This window comes from Eriocheir sinensis, chromosome 19, assembly GCF_024679095.1.
Source record: "Eriocheir sinensis breed Jianghai 21 chromosome 19, ASM2467909v1, whole genome shotgun sequence".
Taxonomy (NCBI): domain Eukaryota; kingdom Metazoa; phylum Arthropoda; class Malacostraca; order Decapoda; family Varunidae; genus Eriocheir; species Eriocheir sinensis.
In genome coordinates this window covers 10,731,845-10,750,855 of record NC_066527.1, presented here as the reverse complement: position 1 = coordinate 10,750,855, position 19,011 = coordinate 10,731,845, and the positions used below count along the sequence as shown (strand labels likewise).

Genomic DNA, 19,011 nt, shown 5'->3' with positions numbered 1-19,011 from the left:
GAGTTGGAGCAATCCATGATTGTATCGGGAAAATAAACATGGGTGGAGGTATCTTTTATGTATTAGAAAAAAAAGTAGTAGTAGCAGTAGTAGTAGTAGTAGTAGTAGTAGTAGTAGTTGATGTAAGTGCCCGCGGATTCTGGGTGCGCGGACAGCGGGCGTTCATGGACATCCGCATATTCGACCCGATGGCTGCCTGTCACCGTGAGCTGCCCCTGCAAGCCGCCAACCACAGGAACGAGCAGGAGAAGACAAGGGCATACGGTGAAAGAATCCAACATGTGGATCAGGGCAGCTTCACCCCCCTCGTCTTCACCACATCCGGCGGGATGGGTCCCAGGGCCCAATGCTTCTACGCACGCCTCGCGGAACTAATCTCAGAAAAGAAGCATCAGCCAAGGAGTCACGTTGTCGCCTGGATGAGGTGTCGCCTCTCGTTCTCCCTGCTCAGGTCGGCCATCCTATGTCTCACTGGCACCAGACACTCTGGCCCAAAAGCCACCAACATCTACAATATGGGCTATGAAGCCACAGTGGTAGAGAGTGACATTAGGGTGGGTCGGGAGTGACTTGAGTATGGAAGGAAAGGGGGATCTAGACGTGACAGATGATAGGCGATTTCGTGTCAGGTAGTATTAGTGATATGGTTGGATGCCACAGTCATTAGCGAACAGAGTTGGGGCTAATGACCTCCAAGCTATGGAGCCCTCCATGATTATGTGTCGGGAAAATAAACATGGGTGGAGGTATCATTTATGTGGTAGTAGTAGTAGTAGTAGTAGTAGTAGTAGAAGTAGTAGAAGAATATAGTAGTAGTAGTAGTAGTAGTAGTGGGGGTGGTATTATTATCATTATTATTATTATTATTATTATTATTATTATTATTATTATTATTATTATTATTATTATTATTATTATTATTAGTAGTAGTAGTAGTAGTAGTAGTAGTAGTAGTGGTGGTGGTATTATTATTATTATTATTATTATTATTATTATTATTATTATTATTATTATTATTGTTATTATTGTTATTATTATTATTATTGTTATTATTATTATTGGTAGTAGTAGTAGTAGTAGTAGTAGTAGTAGTAGTGGTGGTGGTATTATTATTATTATTATTATTATTAGTAGTAGTAGTAGTAGTAGTAGTAGTGGTGGTGGTGGTATTATTATTATTATTATTATTATTATTAGTAGTAGTAGTAGTAGTAGTAGTAGTAGTAGTAGTAGTAGTAGTAGTAGTAGTAGTAGTAGTGGTGGTATTATTATCATTATTATTATTATTAGTAGTAGTAGTAGTAGTAGTATTAGTATTAGTATTAGTAGTAGTAGTAGTACTGGTGGTATTATTATTATTATTAGTAGTAGTAGTATTAGTAGTAGTAGTAGTAGTGGTAGTGGTGGTGGTATTATTATTATTAGTAGTAGTAGTAGTAGCAGTAGTAGTAGTAGTAGCAGTAGTAGTAGCATCGGTAGTGGTATTATTTTTTATTATTATTATTAGTAGCGGTAATGGTAATAGAAGGATATAAGTTCGGCTCCGATGGTCAATACGAGCTAAGTAAATTATCATTATTATTATTATTATTATTATTATTATTATTAGTAGTAGTAGTAGTAGTAGTAGTAGTAGTAGTAGTAGTAGTAGTAGTAGTGGTGGTGGTATTATTATTATTATTATTATTAGTAGTAGTAGTAGTAGTAGTAGTAGTAGTAATAGTAGTAGTAGTAGTAGTAGTAGTAGTAGTAGTAGTGATGGTGGTATTATTATTATTATTATTGTTATTATTATTATTATTATTATTATTATTATTATTATTATTATTATTATTATTATTATTATTATTAGTAGTAGTAGTAGTAGTAGTAGTAGTAGTAGTAGTAGTAGTATTTGAATTATCATTATTACAATAATAATAATAATAATTATTATTATTATTATTATTATTATTATTATTATCATTAGTAGTAGTTGTAGTAGTAGTAGTAGTAGTGTTAAAATCATTTGAGGGAACAACACACGGTGACCCAATAGCCATGGCTATGTACGCCCTGGGCCTATCAGTCCTCCAAAATGAAATCGTGTTCGCAGAAACACGGGTGAAACAGTTGGCTTATGCGGATGACCACTCAGGTGCTGGTAAAATCTCAGACTTAAAAGGGTGGTGGGACACTGTGAACACCGCCGGCCCTGAGATAGGATACATCCCTAACGACACCAAATCTGTCCTTATTGTCAAACCTGAACATTATGACCATGGGGCAGAAACTTTTAGAGGAAGTGGCGTCATTGTGACAAAAGACGGACAACGACACGTAGGTGCAGTGATCGGGACAGAGGTATATAAGAAGGAGTACGTTGGAGACAAAGTAGCTGAATGGGTGAAGGAAATAGCTTTGTCTGCCATTGCCAAGACTGAGCCACACGCTGCCTGTTCAGCGTACACCCACGGCATCCAACATCGGTGGACGTTCCTGATGCGCACCATCCCGGCATCAGTCCACTCCTCCGACCACTGGAAAATGCCGTCAAGAATGTATTCTTGCCAGCGCTAGTGAAATCTCATGCTTTGCGGGAGGAGGAGAGGGATATGCTAGCACTTTCCCCAAGACTGGGTGGGATGTGGATCACCAACCCTGAGAAGCTGGCTGATAAGGAAAAGCAAAACTCCATCAGCCTTACCAGATCACTCATCAACAGGATCATCGCTCAGGAGGCAGAGGGCGAGATAGAGCAAACAGAAATAAGAGATATTAAAAGAAAAATACACACAGCACAGGAGGCAGGCGCCTCTAACTGGCTAACGTCATTACCAATCAGAGCAAAGGGCTTCAGCCTCAACAAACAAGAATTTGTCGACGTCATTGCTCTGAGATATGGCTGGCCGATTGAGGGACTGCCTGATCTCTGTGCATGTGGATCACCAAATGATGTCACCCACACCATGACATGTAAAAAAGGAGGCTTCGTCTGTATTCGACACGATGAAGTGAGGGATCTGACAGCCAGCATGCTCGGGAAGGTATGCCAAGACGTCACTACCGAGCCGGCACTGCTTTCCCTGGACGGCGAACACTTTAGGTACAGGACGGCCAATACCTCACAGGAGGCACGGGTTGATGTATGTGCCCGCGGATTCTGGGTGCGCGGACAGCGGGCGTTCATGGACATCCGCATATTCGACCCGATGGCTGCCTGTCACCGTGAGCTGCCCCTGCAAGCCGCCCACCACAGGAACGAGCAGGAGAAGACAAGGGCATACGGTGAAAGAATCCAACATGTGGTTCAGGGCAGCTTCACCCCCCTCGTCTTCACCACATCCGGCGGGATGGGTCCCACGGCCCAATGCTACTACGCACGCCTCGCGGAACTAATCTCAGAAAAGAAGCATCAGCCAAAGAGCCACGTTGTCGCCTGGATGAGGTGCCGCCTCTCGTTCTCTCTGCTCAGGTCGGCCATCCTATGTCTCAGGGGCACCAGACACTCTTGCCCAAAAGCCACCAACATCTCCAATATGGACTATGAAGCCACAGTGGTGGAGAGTGACGTTAGGGTGGGTCGGGAGTGACTTGAGTAGGGAAGGAAAGGGGATCTGGATGTAATAGATGATAGGCGATTTAGTGCTAGGTAGTATTAGTGATATGGTTGGATGCCACAGTCATTAGCGAACAGAGTTAGGGCTAATGACCTCCAAGCTATGGAGCCCTCCATGATTATGTGTCGGGAAAATAAACATGGGTGGAGGTATCATTTATGTAGTAGTACTACTAATAGTAGTAGTAGTAGTAGTAGTAGTAGTTGAGTGAAGGAGGAGGAAGGAAACATGGGGTGTGTTTAAGATGAGTTTATTCCCGACTAGTTTCGCTTTCGCTTCTTCAGGCCAAGGAATTGAGGTGGCTCAGGTGTCATCGCGCTATATATATGACACTTGAGACGTCGCTATATATAGGACACTTGAGACGTCTTGCTCGCAACTCAGAGGCAAGGTCAAAGGTCAAGTCACGCCCCTCTGCCCGTCTACCGTCGAGTGGCACGAGGGTGTCACTTTCCTTTTCTTATTTTGTCGCATCGTTCCCACGACGGCTGCACACACCTTAGCTGCTGGTAGTAGTAGTAGTAGTTGTTGTGATTGTAGTAGTAGTAGTAGTAGTAGTAGCAGTGTTGGTGGTAGCGAGTGTTCTAGGTGCTAATCGGTTCATGGATAGAGAAAGGGGGGGGGGGGGGAGAGGGAGCACGGGCCTTTGCCATAGGCGGCCCGTAGCAGGGAGCCGACAGACCGACTCTGTCGGCGATCGAAATCTAGCCGACCAAGTCGGTCTGTCGACGAGGACTGGCGTGTCTCTGTGACTATTGGGCAAACATCACACAGGTCATGGACATGGACAAGACACTTAAAAGAGGTGATTGTGTGTATGTGTGTTTGTGTGAATGTTGTCTGTATAGGTTAACATTTAAGTGTTGGTGTATGTGTGGAACAATGTGTATGAGTGGACAACAAGAGGGCATGGACGGACAGTCAAAGATAAACGAGTACAAGAAAAGTTAAACCTTGAAGACGCATAAGACACACAGACAGACAAGGGAAATACACTTAACGAGTCTGCTCTGCAGCGCCCATTTTCTTAATGTCACTGAGGGGAAGGAGCACGCAGTTTGAGCGGTGACTGCTACAGTAGTAGTAGTAGTAGTAGTAGTTATTAAGAACATAAGAACGTAAGAAGTCTACTAGAGGCCGGTAGGCCTGAACAAGGCAGTTCGTGTGAACCTAAGCTCCTGTGAACCTAACCCCACATAGCATCGCTGTCCATTAATGTAACTAATCTATTTATGTATGTGACTATTGTATTGGCACTCACAACATGACTGCCCAGCCTGTTCCACTCATCTACCAGTCTGTTAGTAAACCAATTTTTACCTATGTCCGTATTGAATCTGAACTTACCCTGTTTAACCCCTTTACTACGTGTCCTACCCGGTTCTCTTACCATCAGAACCTTATTATAACCCCCCTTATTAAAGCCCTTCATCCATTTATAAACCTCGATCAAGTCTCCTCGCACCCTTCGCCCTTCTAGAGAGTGCAAGTTTAATTGTTTAAGTCTTTCCTCGTGTGACAAGTTTTTCAACTCGTGAATCATTTTAGTCATCCTTCTCAGTACCGATTCTATCATTTTGATATCCATTGAATAGTAAGGTGACCTGAACTGAACCGCATAATCAAGATGAGGTGTAACTAATGCCAAATATAGCTTGAGGATGACTTCGGCGCTTCTGTTGCTCACGATCCTTGAAATGAATCCCAGTTCACTATTTACTCGATTTCTAGCTTGAATGCATTGTGCCCTTGGACGGAGATCAGCGCTCACTCAGACCTAAATCCTTCTCGCACCCAGACCTGCCTATAGGAGTGTCATTTAAGGAATAGTTATGAGAGGGTTGTTCCTACCTACACTCAGAATACTGCACTTCCTGACATTGAAATCCATCTGTCATTTCCCCGCCCAGTCATTCAATCGGTTTAGTTCATCCTGGCGAATACCAGCGTTCTGATCCGACTCAATTACTCTACCGATATTGGTATCACCAGGAAACTTATTGACGTCACTACTAACACCTGTATCTAAGTCACTGATATAAATGATAAACAACAGTGGAGCCAGTGCCAAGCCTTGTGGGACCCAACTCGTAACACAGCCCCAGTCAAATCTTTTACCATTGATCTGCATCCTTTCTTCATATTCCTAAGCCAAACCCTGACCCAGTTCAAAACTTTAACCTCTACTCCGTGATCTGAAATTTAAACAACAGTCGGTGGTGAGAGAGTTAGTCAAACACTTTACTAAAATCAAGATAAATTACATCATAGTTTTCATCTCTGTCTACGGCCTCAATGACTTTATTGTAGAAGGACAAGAGATTGGTGAGGTATGATCTATCTTTCGTGAACCCATGCTGCGAGTCGTGAATTAAGCTGTTTCTCTAGATGATACCGAATGCTCCTGGCTATTATCGACTCCAGTATCTTGCCTATAACCGATGTTAAGCTACTTGGCCCATAATTGGAAGCAGATGACCTGTCACCCTTTTTGAGAATCGGCATCACATTAGCTACTTTCCATAGGCTGGACACATAACCAGTATTTACCGCCTCCTTGCATTCCTTTTGAACTCGGGAAAATATTTCTTTAAGACCTGGCGATTTATTTTCTTTAGCTTATCTATCTTATCCTGGACTACCTTGTTGGTGATGATTATATCCCTCAATTTGTCGCCATCGCCGTCCTCATATACCATATATCTACCTGGTTCTCCTGGCCCTCATGAAACCCTAAATCTCCCCAATTTACTTCTTCAATGAGTCTTCTACGTCCCTCGTAATTTCCTCTTCTAAAATCTGGCGCCAACTCTGGGTTTGGTTCGCGGGTTACCTCCCAATCTAAGTTAAAACGAACCGCTTTGTGGTCATTATTTCTTAACCCTCCGCTCACCTCCAACTCACGTATTAGGTTCCCATTATTAGTTAGGACTAAGTCTAAAATGTTGACTCCTCTGGTAGGCTAGCTTAAAGAAGTAATATTGCATAACTAAGAAAATCCTCGACTTCCAGGTTACCCACTAGGTCTCCCCATTCTACATTCCTATAACTAAAGTCCCCCATTACGCAGACATTACTCCAGCTCGCCCTGCCAATTTCTTATAGTAACATACCCATGTCCTGCCTTCTAAAGATAGGTGGCCTGTACAAAACCCCAAGAGTGAGTTTTTCTTTCCCTTTGTGAACATCCACCCAAACTGATTTTGCATCGATGTTAGTTTTGACTAAATTGTTAACGGAACATTTAAATTTGTCTTTGACATAATGTAACACCACTTCCCCTTCTTCTCTTTCTATCTTTGTGAAACATCTGAATCTAAAACCCGTTATTTAAAATTCCAACCTAAAATTTCTATTTGCAGTGTCTATTAATGTCTCAGAGATCGCTATTATGTCGAAATTTTCTACACAAGCTTACCCCCTCAACATGGCTATTGTATTCCTGAGTCTTCGATTGTTAGTATAGAAGACCCTTAGCCCATCCCCTGTTACTCCCTTATAATTTTTACTTAGATGCATGGTTGTATTTTGTGTTAGATTCCCTCCCCATTACTCGTCCCCCCCCTCCTCTATGCTAAAAAAAATATCTCAGGGTACTAAGTTTTCGCTCAATACCCTGAGGAATTTTTTAGTATACATGAGGGGGTAAGGAGTAATGGAGAAGGGCGTCTAACACAAAATACAACCAGGCAGCTAGTAATAATTATAAAGGAGTAACAGAGGACGGGCTAAGTTGTTGTTGTTGTTGTAGTAGTAGTAGTAGTAGTAGTAGTAGTAGTAGTAGTAGTAGCAGCAGTAGTAGTAGTAGTAGCAGTAGTAGTAGTGATATTATTATTATTATTATCATTATTATTATTATTATTATTATTATTATTATTATTATTATTTAGTGGTAATAGTAGTAGCAATGGTAGTAATAAGAGCAGTAGAATAAATACCAGCCGTAATAATAAGAGTAGAAATAGCAGCAGTAGTAGTAGGCGTTATAGTAGTAACTGCAGTAGTAAGAGCCGCACCAATCCTCTCCTTCCCAGGTAACTTGGTGCAGCGCGGGGTGATTGGCCGAGCCTGGAGGTTTGCCGTCCTCGGTGACCCCACTGTTGACCTCTTCCTCAGCAGGGACTCGGACAGGTCAGCTGTGGGCAGGGGAGGGAGAGGCTGTTGCTGTTGCTATTACTGGTCTTCATTGTCTTTCTGGTGCTGTTCTTCTTTTATCGTTCTTCCTCTTATTATTATTATTATTTTTATTATTATTATTATTATTATTATTATTATTATTATTATTATTATTATTATTATTATTATTATTATTCCTATTGTTTTTATTATTATTTTTATTATTATGATTAGTTTTATCTTATTTTGTTGTTGTTGTTGATTGTGGTTGTGGTTGTGGTTGTGGTGGTGGTGGTGGTGGTATTATTACAGTCGTCCCTCAAATAGTACGGGGGTTAGGGACCCAGGATCCCCGTACTATTCGAAAATCCGTATAAAACTAGTGCCCCCCTTAGAACCACTCCCTGGGCTGTGTTTGAAAGAGGGAATCGGGACTCTCGGAACGTCACGAGTGCTCTCAGATGCGTGACGCGGCAGCACGGGTTGCCAACTCGGCATGTCCGCTGGCTCCCGGTTTTGAGAGGTGGAGCGATTTCGTGCTGTGATGACGTCATCAGCAAAAATGGCGGCCCAAATAAACACATATAAGTGTTTCCATTGCATTTCACCTCTCTGTGCCACCATAACCACTGCAACTTCCTTTTCATCTTCTGTTGTAAGGAGTTCGTCTGCCTCGACAGCTAGTAATGTATGTTAAACGTCGCCAGGAAGATCAGCGTACGCCATGTTGCTGCGAGTGAGACGCCGTTACCATAGCACCGACGAGGCTTAGTAAAAGGACGGCCTTTATCTCCACTCTTGCAGCACTCTTGGAGCTCCTGCGGCGATAATTTCTTTTACACTATGATTTTCAATGTGTTGGCCCTGAGGGAGTAAGCCATTTCAAAGGTTGTAGTTGGGACCGAAAGGGACAACTACCTCCCGAACCAAGACCAAGACCCAAGATGATAGATGCAGCTAACACTGCTCTCATCCACGTGGTATGCTCACCTTACGGCAACGTAACTTATCCCAAAACGTAACTTCTCCGAAATCTGAATTCTTCTGCAAGGTGAACACCTATCTCGAATGCTTTGGGGTGCTTTCAGCAGGTGTTTTGGTAGAACAGTGTTGCCACTCACGCCATTGACACTTGGTGCGACGAGCGGAAAATTAAAAAAAATCCTAAAAAAATACTTCCATGACAATCCGTATAAAACCTAAACCGTACTATTGGAAACCGTACTATTTGAGGGACGACTGTATTATTATTATTATTATTATTATTATTATTATTATTATTATTATTATTATTATTATTATTATTAATATCATTATTATTAGTTATTTTAAGTATTAGTATTCTTTTATTATTACTATTATTACTATTATCATTATTATTATTATCTCATTATTATTATTATTATTATTATTATTATTATTATTATTATTATTATTATTATTATTATTATCATTATTAGTATTATTACTTGCAGTCGCAAGTAATAGTAGTATTAAATAGTAGCAGAGGTAGTAGTAAACAAGAAAGTAAATTTTAATGGTATTAGTAAATACATTTACAGAGAATTACAGTTTAACAATTTCAGCGAGTCTGTCGAGCCGAAGCTCCTGACAGACAGATGTCAATTTATAGAAATGTTTTATTCCACCTTTAACACATAACAATAAATTTGACAAATAAAATACATCCTAAGAATATATACATTCCTCAGTGAGTAGTTTACTACATACAAAAATGTAGGGCTGCTAGGGGTTCTTTTGTAAAAAAAAAAATTCTTTTAAATTTTGTGCGACTGCTTGTCTTGAGTAGTTCTTTTATATTTAGTGGCAAGCTGTTATAAAGTTTAGGGCCAGTGCATAGTTTTTTTTTTTCTTTTTTTTACGTTGTTGCCTATTGCGCCGGTAGGCATCTTCCCGGTGGAGCCTGATGGTCGGCCCAAGGCTTCTTCCAGGTAGGGCCTGATGGTCGGCCCAGCCCGTTCTGGCGCAGGCGAGTGTTTATAGTGGCGCCATCTTGCATTGGCTCATGCTGCCCCCCGGAACTCGTTCTTGATTCGCTTGGACGGCTTCCTCAAGAGTCCGGGTTGATGGGTGGTCTTCAGGACAGCATGTGGGTAGTTTTAAGCCACTCGGCGGTGACTGAAAAATCCGAGTGGTAGCGTGAGGATTCGAACCCGCGTCGTCCATCACGCGGCGAATGTGGGTCCAGTACGCTATCACTTCGGCCACCGCCTACCCTATACTATACCCTATACTATTTTTATACAAAGATGTTCTAAACTGTGGACAAATCACATCTACGTTATTGTTTCTAGTCTGGTGTAAATTATCAACAAATTTGTTTTTTTTATATGAAAATTTTGAGAAAATTTTATAAATCAGTAATAATGAGAAGTCTTTATATACTCTATAATATTTCAAAATTTCCATTAAAGAAAAATATCGGACACAATCAAACTTACCTTAGAAAATATACACCTAATAACTTTCTTCTGAGATAGGCAATCTTGGAACGGCCATGTGCTGGTCCAGATGGGTACACAGTATGTTAGGTGAGGGCAGCATATGTATAATAAATACTGATCAGAGCGTCTATAGTGAGATTATACCGAATCTTGTACATTATTCTGCACACTTTTGAGATTTTAGTGCACACTTCATCTATATGTAGTTTTGCTTTCATCATCTTTCACTGACCAGCCTGGTGAACAAGCCTACAACTTTGCTCTCCTCAACGATCTATAGAGCATTTGGTTCAGCGTCCTACTCTCACTCCCGACCGCCTTGGAGACACACCCAACATTCTAGACCTCTTCCTAATCTCTAATCCTTCAGCTTACTCTGTCAAGCTGTTCTCTCCGCTCGGCTTCTCCGATCACAACCTTATTTCTGCTTTCTCTCCTATCGCTCCTGTACAGCCTCTGGACCAATCTCACAAACTGCCGTCCTATAGCTTTACTTTCCTGTCTTTCTAAAGCTTTTGAATCGATCCTTAACCGGAAGATTCATAAGCATCTATCCACTTCTGAGCTTCTATCTGATCGCAAATATGGGTTCCGCAAGGGGCGTTCTACTGGTGACCTTTTTGCTCTCTTTACTGACTCTTGGTCATCCTCTCTTAGCCGGTTCTGTGAAACTTTCTCAGTTTCGGTGGACATATCGAAAGCTTTCGATAGAGTCTGGCACAACTCTTTGCTTTCTAAACTGCCCTCATACGGATTCTATCCCTCTCTTTGTACCTTTATCTCCAGTTTCCTTATCGGCCGTTCTATCTCTGCTGAGGTAGACGGTCACTGTTCTCCCCCTAAACCTATTAACAGCGGTGTTCCGCAGGGCTCTATCCTGTCTCCCACTCTTTTTCTGATATCCATCAATGATCTTTCTACAACAACCTGCCCTATCCACTCATACGCCGATGAATCTACTTTGCATTTTTTATCTTCTTTCAACAGAAGACCCTCTCAACAGGAGTTACAAGGCTCCAGACTGGAGACTGCAGAACGCTTAACCTCTGACCTTGCTATTATTTCCGATTAGGGCAGAAGGAACCTGATGTCCTTCAACCCGTCAAAAACTGAATTTCCCCACCTATCAACTCAACGCAATCTTCCAAACACTCAGCTGTCACCTTCTTCTACACTAAACATCCTCGGTCTATCCTTAACTCAAAATCTTAACTGGAAACTTCACATCTCTCATTTAACCAGCTTCCTCGAGGTTGGGTGTTCTGTATCGTCTCCGCCAGTTCTTCTCTCCTGCACAGTTGCTACCCATATACAAGGGCCTTGTCCGCCCTCGTATGGAGTATGCATCTCACGTGTGGGAGGGCTTCTCTTGGACAGAATATAAAGTCTAAGGGTCTCGACTCATCAATTCCTCTCCTCTTACTGACAGTCTCCTATCTCTTAAATTCCGCCGCCATGTTGCCACTCTTTTTATCTTTTATCGATATTTTCACGCTGACTGCTCTTCTGAACTTGCTAACTGGATGCCTCCCCCCTCCCGCTGCCCCACTGCACTCAACTTTCTACTCAAGCTCATCCCTAGACTGTCCAAACCCCTTATACAAGAGTTAACCAGCTTCTTCACTCTTTCATTCTTCACGCTGGTAAATTCTGGAACAATCTTCCTTTATCTGTATTTCCTCCTTCCTATGACTTGAACTCCTTCAAGAGGAGAGAATCAGGACATCTCTCCTCCCGAAATTGACCTCTTTCGACCATTCCTCTTTTCTCTTTAATATAGAAGCAGTGATTAGCGGGCTTTTTTTTATTGTTTTTTCTTTATTTTTGCACTTGAGTTGCTTGCTATGTTTAAAGAAAAGAAATAGTAGTAGTAGTAGTAGAATAGTAGTAGTAGTAGTAGTAGTAGTAGTAGTAGTAGTAGTATAGTAGTAGTAATAGTAGTACAGTAGTAGTAGTTGGGGAGGCTGTGGCCGAGTGGTTAGCGTGATTGCGTGGCCAGTCCGAGGACAGGGCGTGGATTATAAGTTTGAGTCCCACCGTAACACACTGATTTTTCAAGTCATCGCCGAGTGGCGGAAGATAACCTAAATGCTGTCGAGATCATCATTCAACCTTAACTCTAGCGACTTTGGTCAAGATAAACGGGGGGCAGCATGGGCCAAGCAAGAGTCATACATCACTGCAGACACTATAAATAAAATTAGCCTGCGCCACTAATGGGCTGGGGCCGTCCATATTGCCCCCTCAAGAAAGCCTACGGAGCTACAGGCAGCACATAAATAAAAGATATTAATAGTAGTAGTAGTAATAGTATTTTTTTCTGTTCACAGTTGGGTGCTGGACAGAGAGGTGGACGCTGTGCATGAGTGGCTGGCGAGTGGTCGAGCATTCCATGTTATGAGAGATCATCCCAACCACAAGGCGGTCATGCTGGCAGGTTCGTGCCCTCTACTGTTACTGTTATTTTTCATTATTATTATTATTATTATTATTATTATTATTATTATCGTCAATCACTTAGGGGAGTAATAATGTTTTCGTTGTTGTCTGTCTTTCTCAAGGAATGTTTAGCTGTCTGTCTGTCTGCCTGTCCCTCACCAAAATATCTCAAAAACAGATTGAATTGTCGTGACCAAATACACATCAGAACATTTTGATTTGAATATCTCTGACTCGATAACTTGCTGGGAGATTCCAATAAGTCAATGACTAATTGATGACGAATAATTAAAAAAAATTAAAAGCACCCATATGAAGAAACCTGTCTGTGCTTCGAGGCTAGACCCTAAGTGCTTCCATTGGCTACAGGAAGGGGTTGGCAATCAATCAGTCAATTAATGGGGGCATACGCCGAAGGACGCGTCACCTCGCCCACCTAATTACACCAAACCAATGGGTTCCTACGATAAAATTTCCATGCAGACCCCTTTCCCATCCTAATTACTTTTTGGTACGGTCTATGGACATGGTGAAGCCACGAACTCTGTGGGCGTCCCCTTGGCCTCCTCCACTCACGGTCGTCTCTTACAAAAATAACCCGATGAGCAGGGTCGGCTTTTGGGTAGGGTGCCACATACCCGTATAGCCGGAGTTGGCGTTGACGGACTATGCAGGTAATATAAATTATGTAGAGTCAGTCTCACAGAGTAGTAGTAATAGTAGTCAGTTTAACAAAGCAATCCCAGCGATACCCCATGATTCTGCGTTGACGTTTAATACCACAGGCATCAATCCGCCTCTCCAATTCAGTGTCCAAGTCTCACAACCATAGAAAAAGACAGGGGGCACAAGCGACTTGGAAGATCCGGATCTTTGTTCTTCTGTACAAGCACTGACAACGCCAGCAGACAAATGGTCGAAATCCTAAACAGAAACTTCGCGTCTGTGTTCACGGTCGAGAACACCCAGTCCGTACCCGAGAGCCCTACCCCACCGATGGGAATTACTCCCCTTGAAATTAGCACACTCGACGAACGGGATGTGAAAAAGTATCTATACAAACTCGAGACAAACAAGTCCACCGGATCCGACGACTTGTCACCCAGGCTGCTCAAGGAACTCAAGCAGCAAATCCTCAAGCCACTCACCGCCATCTACAATCTGTCACTACAACAAAACAAAGTTCCGAAAGACTGGAAACAAGCGAACGTAACACCGATCTTCAAAAAGGGAGACAAAAGCGTGGCCCTAAACTACAGACCAATCAGCTTGACCTCAGTGGCCGGAAAAATCCTCGAGAAGATCATCAGAGACAAACTCGTTAGGTTCCTTGAAAACAACATTATTTCCGATGCTCAGCACGGTTTCAGGAATAAGCGCTCATGCTTAACCAATTTACTGGACTTCTTCCAAGGTATCTGTGAAAATTGAGATAATCATATCACCAGTGATGTTATATATCTAGACTTTCAAAAAGCCTTTGACAAAGTGCCACACGAAAGACTCCAAGAAACTCAAGTCGGCGGGATTAGGCGACAACCTGACAGCGTGGATCAAAGTGGAAGAAAACAACGAGTTGTACTCAACGGACAGGCCTTCGAGTGGCTCCCGGTCACAAGTGGAGTGCCACAGGAGTCAGTGCTGGGGCCCATACTCTTCATCATATATATTAACGACCTAGAACTTGGATTAAAATCCAATCTTTCAAAATTTGCCGACGACACAAAGCTGGGTGGGAAGGCCCTCACGACGGCAGACTGCGAAATTATCCAAGGAGACCTGGACCTGATCACTTGGTGGTCGGAAAAATGGCAGATGTCCTTCAACACTACCAAATGTAAAGTAATGCATATCGGATCCAGAAACAGCAATCACACATACCACATGGGTGGCGAACCACTACATGTAGTGCAAGAGGAAAGAGACCTAGGGGTCACCATCAGCAGTGACTTGAAACAAACAAAACACTGCAAGTCCGCCTGTAAGAAAGCCAATACAATGCTTGGGTTCATATCGAGGAACTTCGAATACAAGACGCCGGGAGTTATGTTATCCTTGTATAATTCCCTGGTGAGGCCCCACCTGGAATACGCCGTGCAATTCTGGTCTCCAAATTACAGGAAAGACATTGAATTACTTGAGAGAATACAGCGCCGCGCCACGAAGATGATACCATCATTGAGGACGAAGCCCTATGAAGAGCGACTCGAGCGACTCAACCTCTTCACGTTGGAAAAGAGACGACTGCGGGGAGACATGATACAAGTCTTTAAGTACCTGAACAAGCTCAGCAACGCTACAAACTAACCTGAGAACAAGAAACAACGGAAAAACAATGCAAGCAAGGCGATGCCATACCGACATAGGCAGGAGTTATTTCTCGAATAGGGTTGTTCGCCACTGGAACAGCCTCCCTGCAGAAGTGGTTAGCGCAAAGAGCATCAACTCATTCAAAAAACGCACTGATCGCCACTTTGCTGCAACGGGAGTGAACTGAACATATCCAAGAGTAGGTGCACAAGTGCTTTAATCCTTCCCTGCAAGCCACTCCTATGGCAAACGGATTGATTAAATCACTGAAAGCAGGCAGCCTAGTAATGACCCAACAGGCTTTCTGCCGCCTGCTAGTCCATGTTTCCATATACTCCTACTAAGCTAGTCAATAACACCGTGGGCCAAGCCAATTCGCTATAAGATTTCTTGACGAGACCCGCCGTTCTAAACTACTCAACCAAGGTATGTGAAATTTTCCAAAGTACGTATCAGTGTCCTCACCACATGCATAAACAGTACTGTTTCATCCAGTAAGCCAAACACCTGTCCCTTGGACTTGGCCAAGGAGACCTGGAGTCCCAGGCGTTTCGCCTCCTCGCACAGTGCCTCGAGAGCCAAAACCAGAGCCTACAGCGACTCGCATGGATTACTGCATCATCGGCAAAAACAAGGTCAGTGACCCTGGTATTAACAATGGATGCTCCACAATGATTCTAGTCCATAACTCTGGCCAGTACCCAGTCCATATAGTGTCAAAAGTTATTGGGCAAGGACACAGACCTGCCTTGCGAGATGGTTTATTTGAGATCATGATGCTTACCGAGTGGCTTGGGAGGTGACTCAGCTGAGACCATTTGTGCTTCCATATGGTACCATTAATGCTCACAGCGAGTACAAGAGGGGATTGGGAAGTGGTTTGGCCTAGACCATAAATACTTTCAATGGGATGGGTAGGGGCTTGGTAGGTGGTGTGACCAGAGTGCTTCTAATGGGGACCGGAGGGGATTTGTAAGACGTGCTTTCAGTGTATGCAAGGGGGTTAGGACGTGGTACAGCCATACCGTGAGGGCTTCTAATGGGACCGGAGGCGTTTGGGAAGGGGTCATGCTAAAATCATGAGTGGTTCTAGTGGGTACCGGAGGGGCTTGAAGGGTGGTTCGGTTAAAACCATGTGTGCTTTTAATGGAAACAGGAGAAGCTTTGGATGCGGTCCTGCACAGACTATGACTGCTTCCAGTGAGTATCAATAGGACATGGGAGGTAGTCCGGCTAAGACCATGAGAGCTTCTAGTAGATACAGGATAGGTTAAGAAATGATCTGGCTAAATCATGAACTCTTCCACCACCATAGGATCATTGGAAGACGTCTTACCCACATCATGAGTGCTTCCAATAGGCACCGAAGGGGCTTTGAAAATGGTTATCTTAAGACGATGAGAGCTTCTAGATATCACCGCAAGGGCCTTTGCGGTGGTTCGGCTAAGACCATGAGCGCTTTCAGTGGAAACAGGAAGAGTTTTAGAGTCGATTCAACCCAGATCATGAATGCTTCCAGAGTGTACAGGAGGGGTTTGGAAGAGGGTCTGATCTAGTAGAGAAGAGCAGATTGGCTACTCACTGTGAGGGCAATGAATGGCTGTTCGCCGATAACTGGGACGTTTTCTATGGCGCAGATCCCTTGTACGCCAAGGATAGCACACATCTCTCACTCAAGGTGGTTGAGGTTCTCTCAGATTCCATTGAGTGACGCTGTACAATGTTTTAGGACAGGCAACGGGGGAGGACCATGCAAATACAGCTGTGAAGTGATCGTATGGGTGTGCAAAAGAGTGGAATAAATGGCTTATTATGCTAACGAAAACTTCTTAACGAAATTTGAAATGCATTGTTACCAGATTTTTCAAAGACTGAGAGGGAAGAAGGGGAAGATGGGGTCATATTTATCGTTAAAGATACACTCCTTCTAATGTTTCTACCCTAAGTTTCTGTCCATAGCTTAATATTGCCTCGATGTATGCAAAAATATCACTTGCTCTCGTGCCCACAACTTTGATTCTTCAGAATTTTCCACCATCTGACCAAGACTTTTTGTCATTCCGTTTCTGAATACGTCTGTGCAGTTTATCTCTTACCTAACTATCAACGATGTATTTTTTTTACTATTTGAACTTTGAAGTGAAGCACATTTTCATTAAATCTCCCTTCGCTGAAATCTCCATCTTAGGAAATTTAAATGTCAATGTCAGCACTAGCTTTGTCTTTCATCTTCTATGACGGACCAGCCTGGTGAACAAGTCCCCTTTGCCCTCCTCAGCAATCTAGAGCAGCTGGTTCAGCACTCCACACGCATCCCTAACCTCAAATCTTTGAGCTTGTCCTTTCAAGCTGTTCTCTCCGTTGGGCTTCTCCGATCACAACCTTATTTCTGCATTCCGTCCTATCGCTCTTCTACAGCCTCTGGACCCACCGAACAGGCCGTGCTTCTGGCATTATGCTTCACCTCGGTGGAATGACCTGACGATGTATTTTTTCCGATATCCCGTGGAATGATTACTACTTTCAGGTTAGGGAATCCTCTATGAGTGCCCAGCGCACACCTACGTAGGTGATTGTCTCTGAAATGGATGCACACACTGCACGTACTTTCTCAGCTTCTCATGCTAAAAATGCCTTGGTTCAATCATGCTTGTTTTAGTGCTATCATTGATAGAGAGGTAGCTCACAATAGGTACCTGGGCATTTGTACTCCTGGCAATTATGATCTATATATTTCTGCCCGGTATCGCGCCAAACATATTTCACTCACCAAAAACTCTTTCGTTATTAGAATATGCCACAACCTTTCTTTCTCTAATTTTTTCAGAGCCGTCTGGCATACAGACAAAAGTATCTTTAACAATTCCATTTCTTCATATTTTCCGCCTCTCCATACTCCTAATGGAAGCCCTGCTCTCATGCTTGTCTCTAATTTTTTTTTTTACGTTTTTGCCTTTGGCGCCGGTAGACTTTCTTGGTGGGGCCTACTGGTAGGCAAGTGTTTATAATGGCGCATGCTGCCCTCCGGAGCTCCTCTTTGATCCTCTCTTTAGAAAAAAATAAATTCGGGTTGAGAGGAAATCTTCAGTACAGCATGTGGGTAATCTTAGGCCACTTGCCGGAGGCAGAAAAATCCCAGCCTGTAGCGGCGGGCAGGATGCGAACCCGGGTCGTCCTGGAAACGATGCCGGCACGCTAGCTCTCAGGGAAGCGGCTGGAAGCAGGCAAGTTACGTGCAAAAGGATTCAGGACTGCGCATGCGCGAGAAAGCCACGTCTCGTGATTGGTGGAACGTTGCTCCTCTCCTTCCGCTGGCGGCTTCCTCAAGGTGCCCGTTAGGTAGGTTACGTTAAGTTAGGTTGGGTTAGTACAGTTAGGGGTGGCGAGGGGGGCTTGTTAGGGAGATCGAGGGGGCGAAGCCCCCCCCGTTACGTAGGTTACGTTAAGTTAGACTGGATTCGTTTAGTTAAAGGGGGCGAGGGGGTAGATTACGTAAGGTAAAGTTAGGTTAGTGAAATTTACAAGATCACTTGTTTATATTTGCCAGTGAAAGGGAAGGGGTGGGGCAACGCTTCACCAATCACGCATGCGCATGCGCATGCGCATGCGCAGTCCTGAACCCTTTTGCATGTAACTCGTCTGCTTGTGGGCGCAGCCACCAGTCAGCCACCGCCACCCCACCCCCATGACTTATTTTCTCATATTTTGTGTGACATAGTGTGTGCAGAGAAAGAAGGAAGGAAAGAGTCAAACGGTGGTGTGTGTGTCATTCGCTAGGGTAACCATGGTGGAAGTAAAATACTCCCTAGCTTAGTTACGGCTTAAGGTGATGAGTGGTGTTAAGACCGAGTGGGCAAGTTAAGTATTCCCCCGTGTTTTTAGTGGGAATACTTGCTATGTTTCTTCGTATGTTGGTGGTACTTATTCTTATTTTTTCACGTTAGTTTAACTTGTTAGTTATATCCAGTGTGTGCGGTGTTTTATAAATAATTAGACTAAGTTCTAAGTGTTATAAGTGACGAAACGTAATATCAAATGGTTGGACCCTCCCTGGACCCTTTGTTCACCATCAAAATGTCTGG

The 19,011-nt window shown here is 43.3% G+C and overlaps 2 protein-coding genes across 2 annotated transcripts in view; both read left to right on the top strand.

The window, feature by feature from the left end:
* LOC127000964 (uncharacterized) overlaps positions 1-19,011 on the top strand; it is a 94,380-nt gene that overhangs the window by 11,492 nt on the left and 63,877 nt on the right. The window contains exons 4-5 of the mRNA XM_050865136.1: positions 7,634-7,730; positions 12,511-12,617. Coding sequence (XP_050721093.1) covers positions 7,634-7,730; positions 12,511-12,617 — 204 coding nt within the window. The remainder of the gene's footprint in view (positions 1-7,633; positions 7,731-12,510; positions 12,618-19,011) is intronic.
* On the top strand, positions 84-3,594 carry LOC127000680 (uncharacterized). The gene is made up of 2 exons (XM_050864656.1): positions 84-451; positions 3,455-3,594. Exons 1-2 carry the CDS (start codon positions 165-167, stop codon positions 3,570-3,572), a joined length of 405 nt encoding a protein of 134 aa, XP_050720613.1. The 5' UTR covers positions 84-164; the 3' UTR covers positions 3,573-3,594.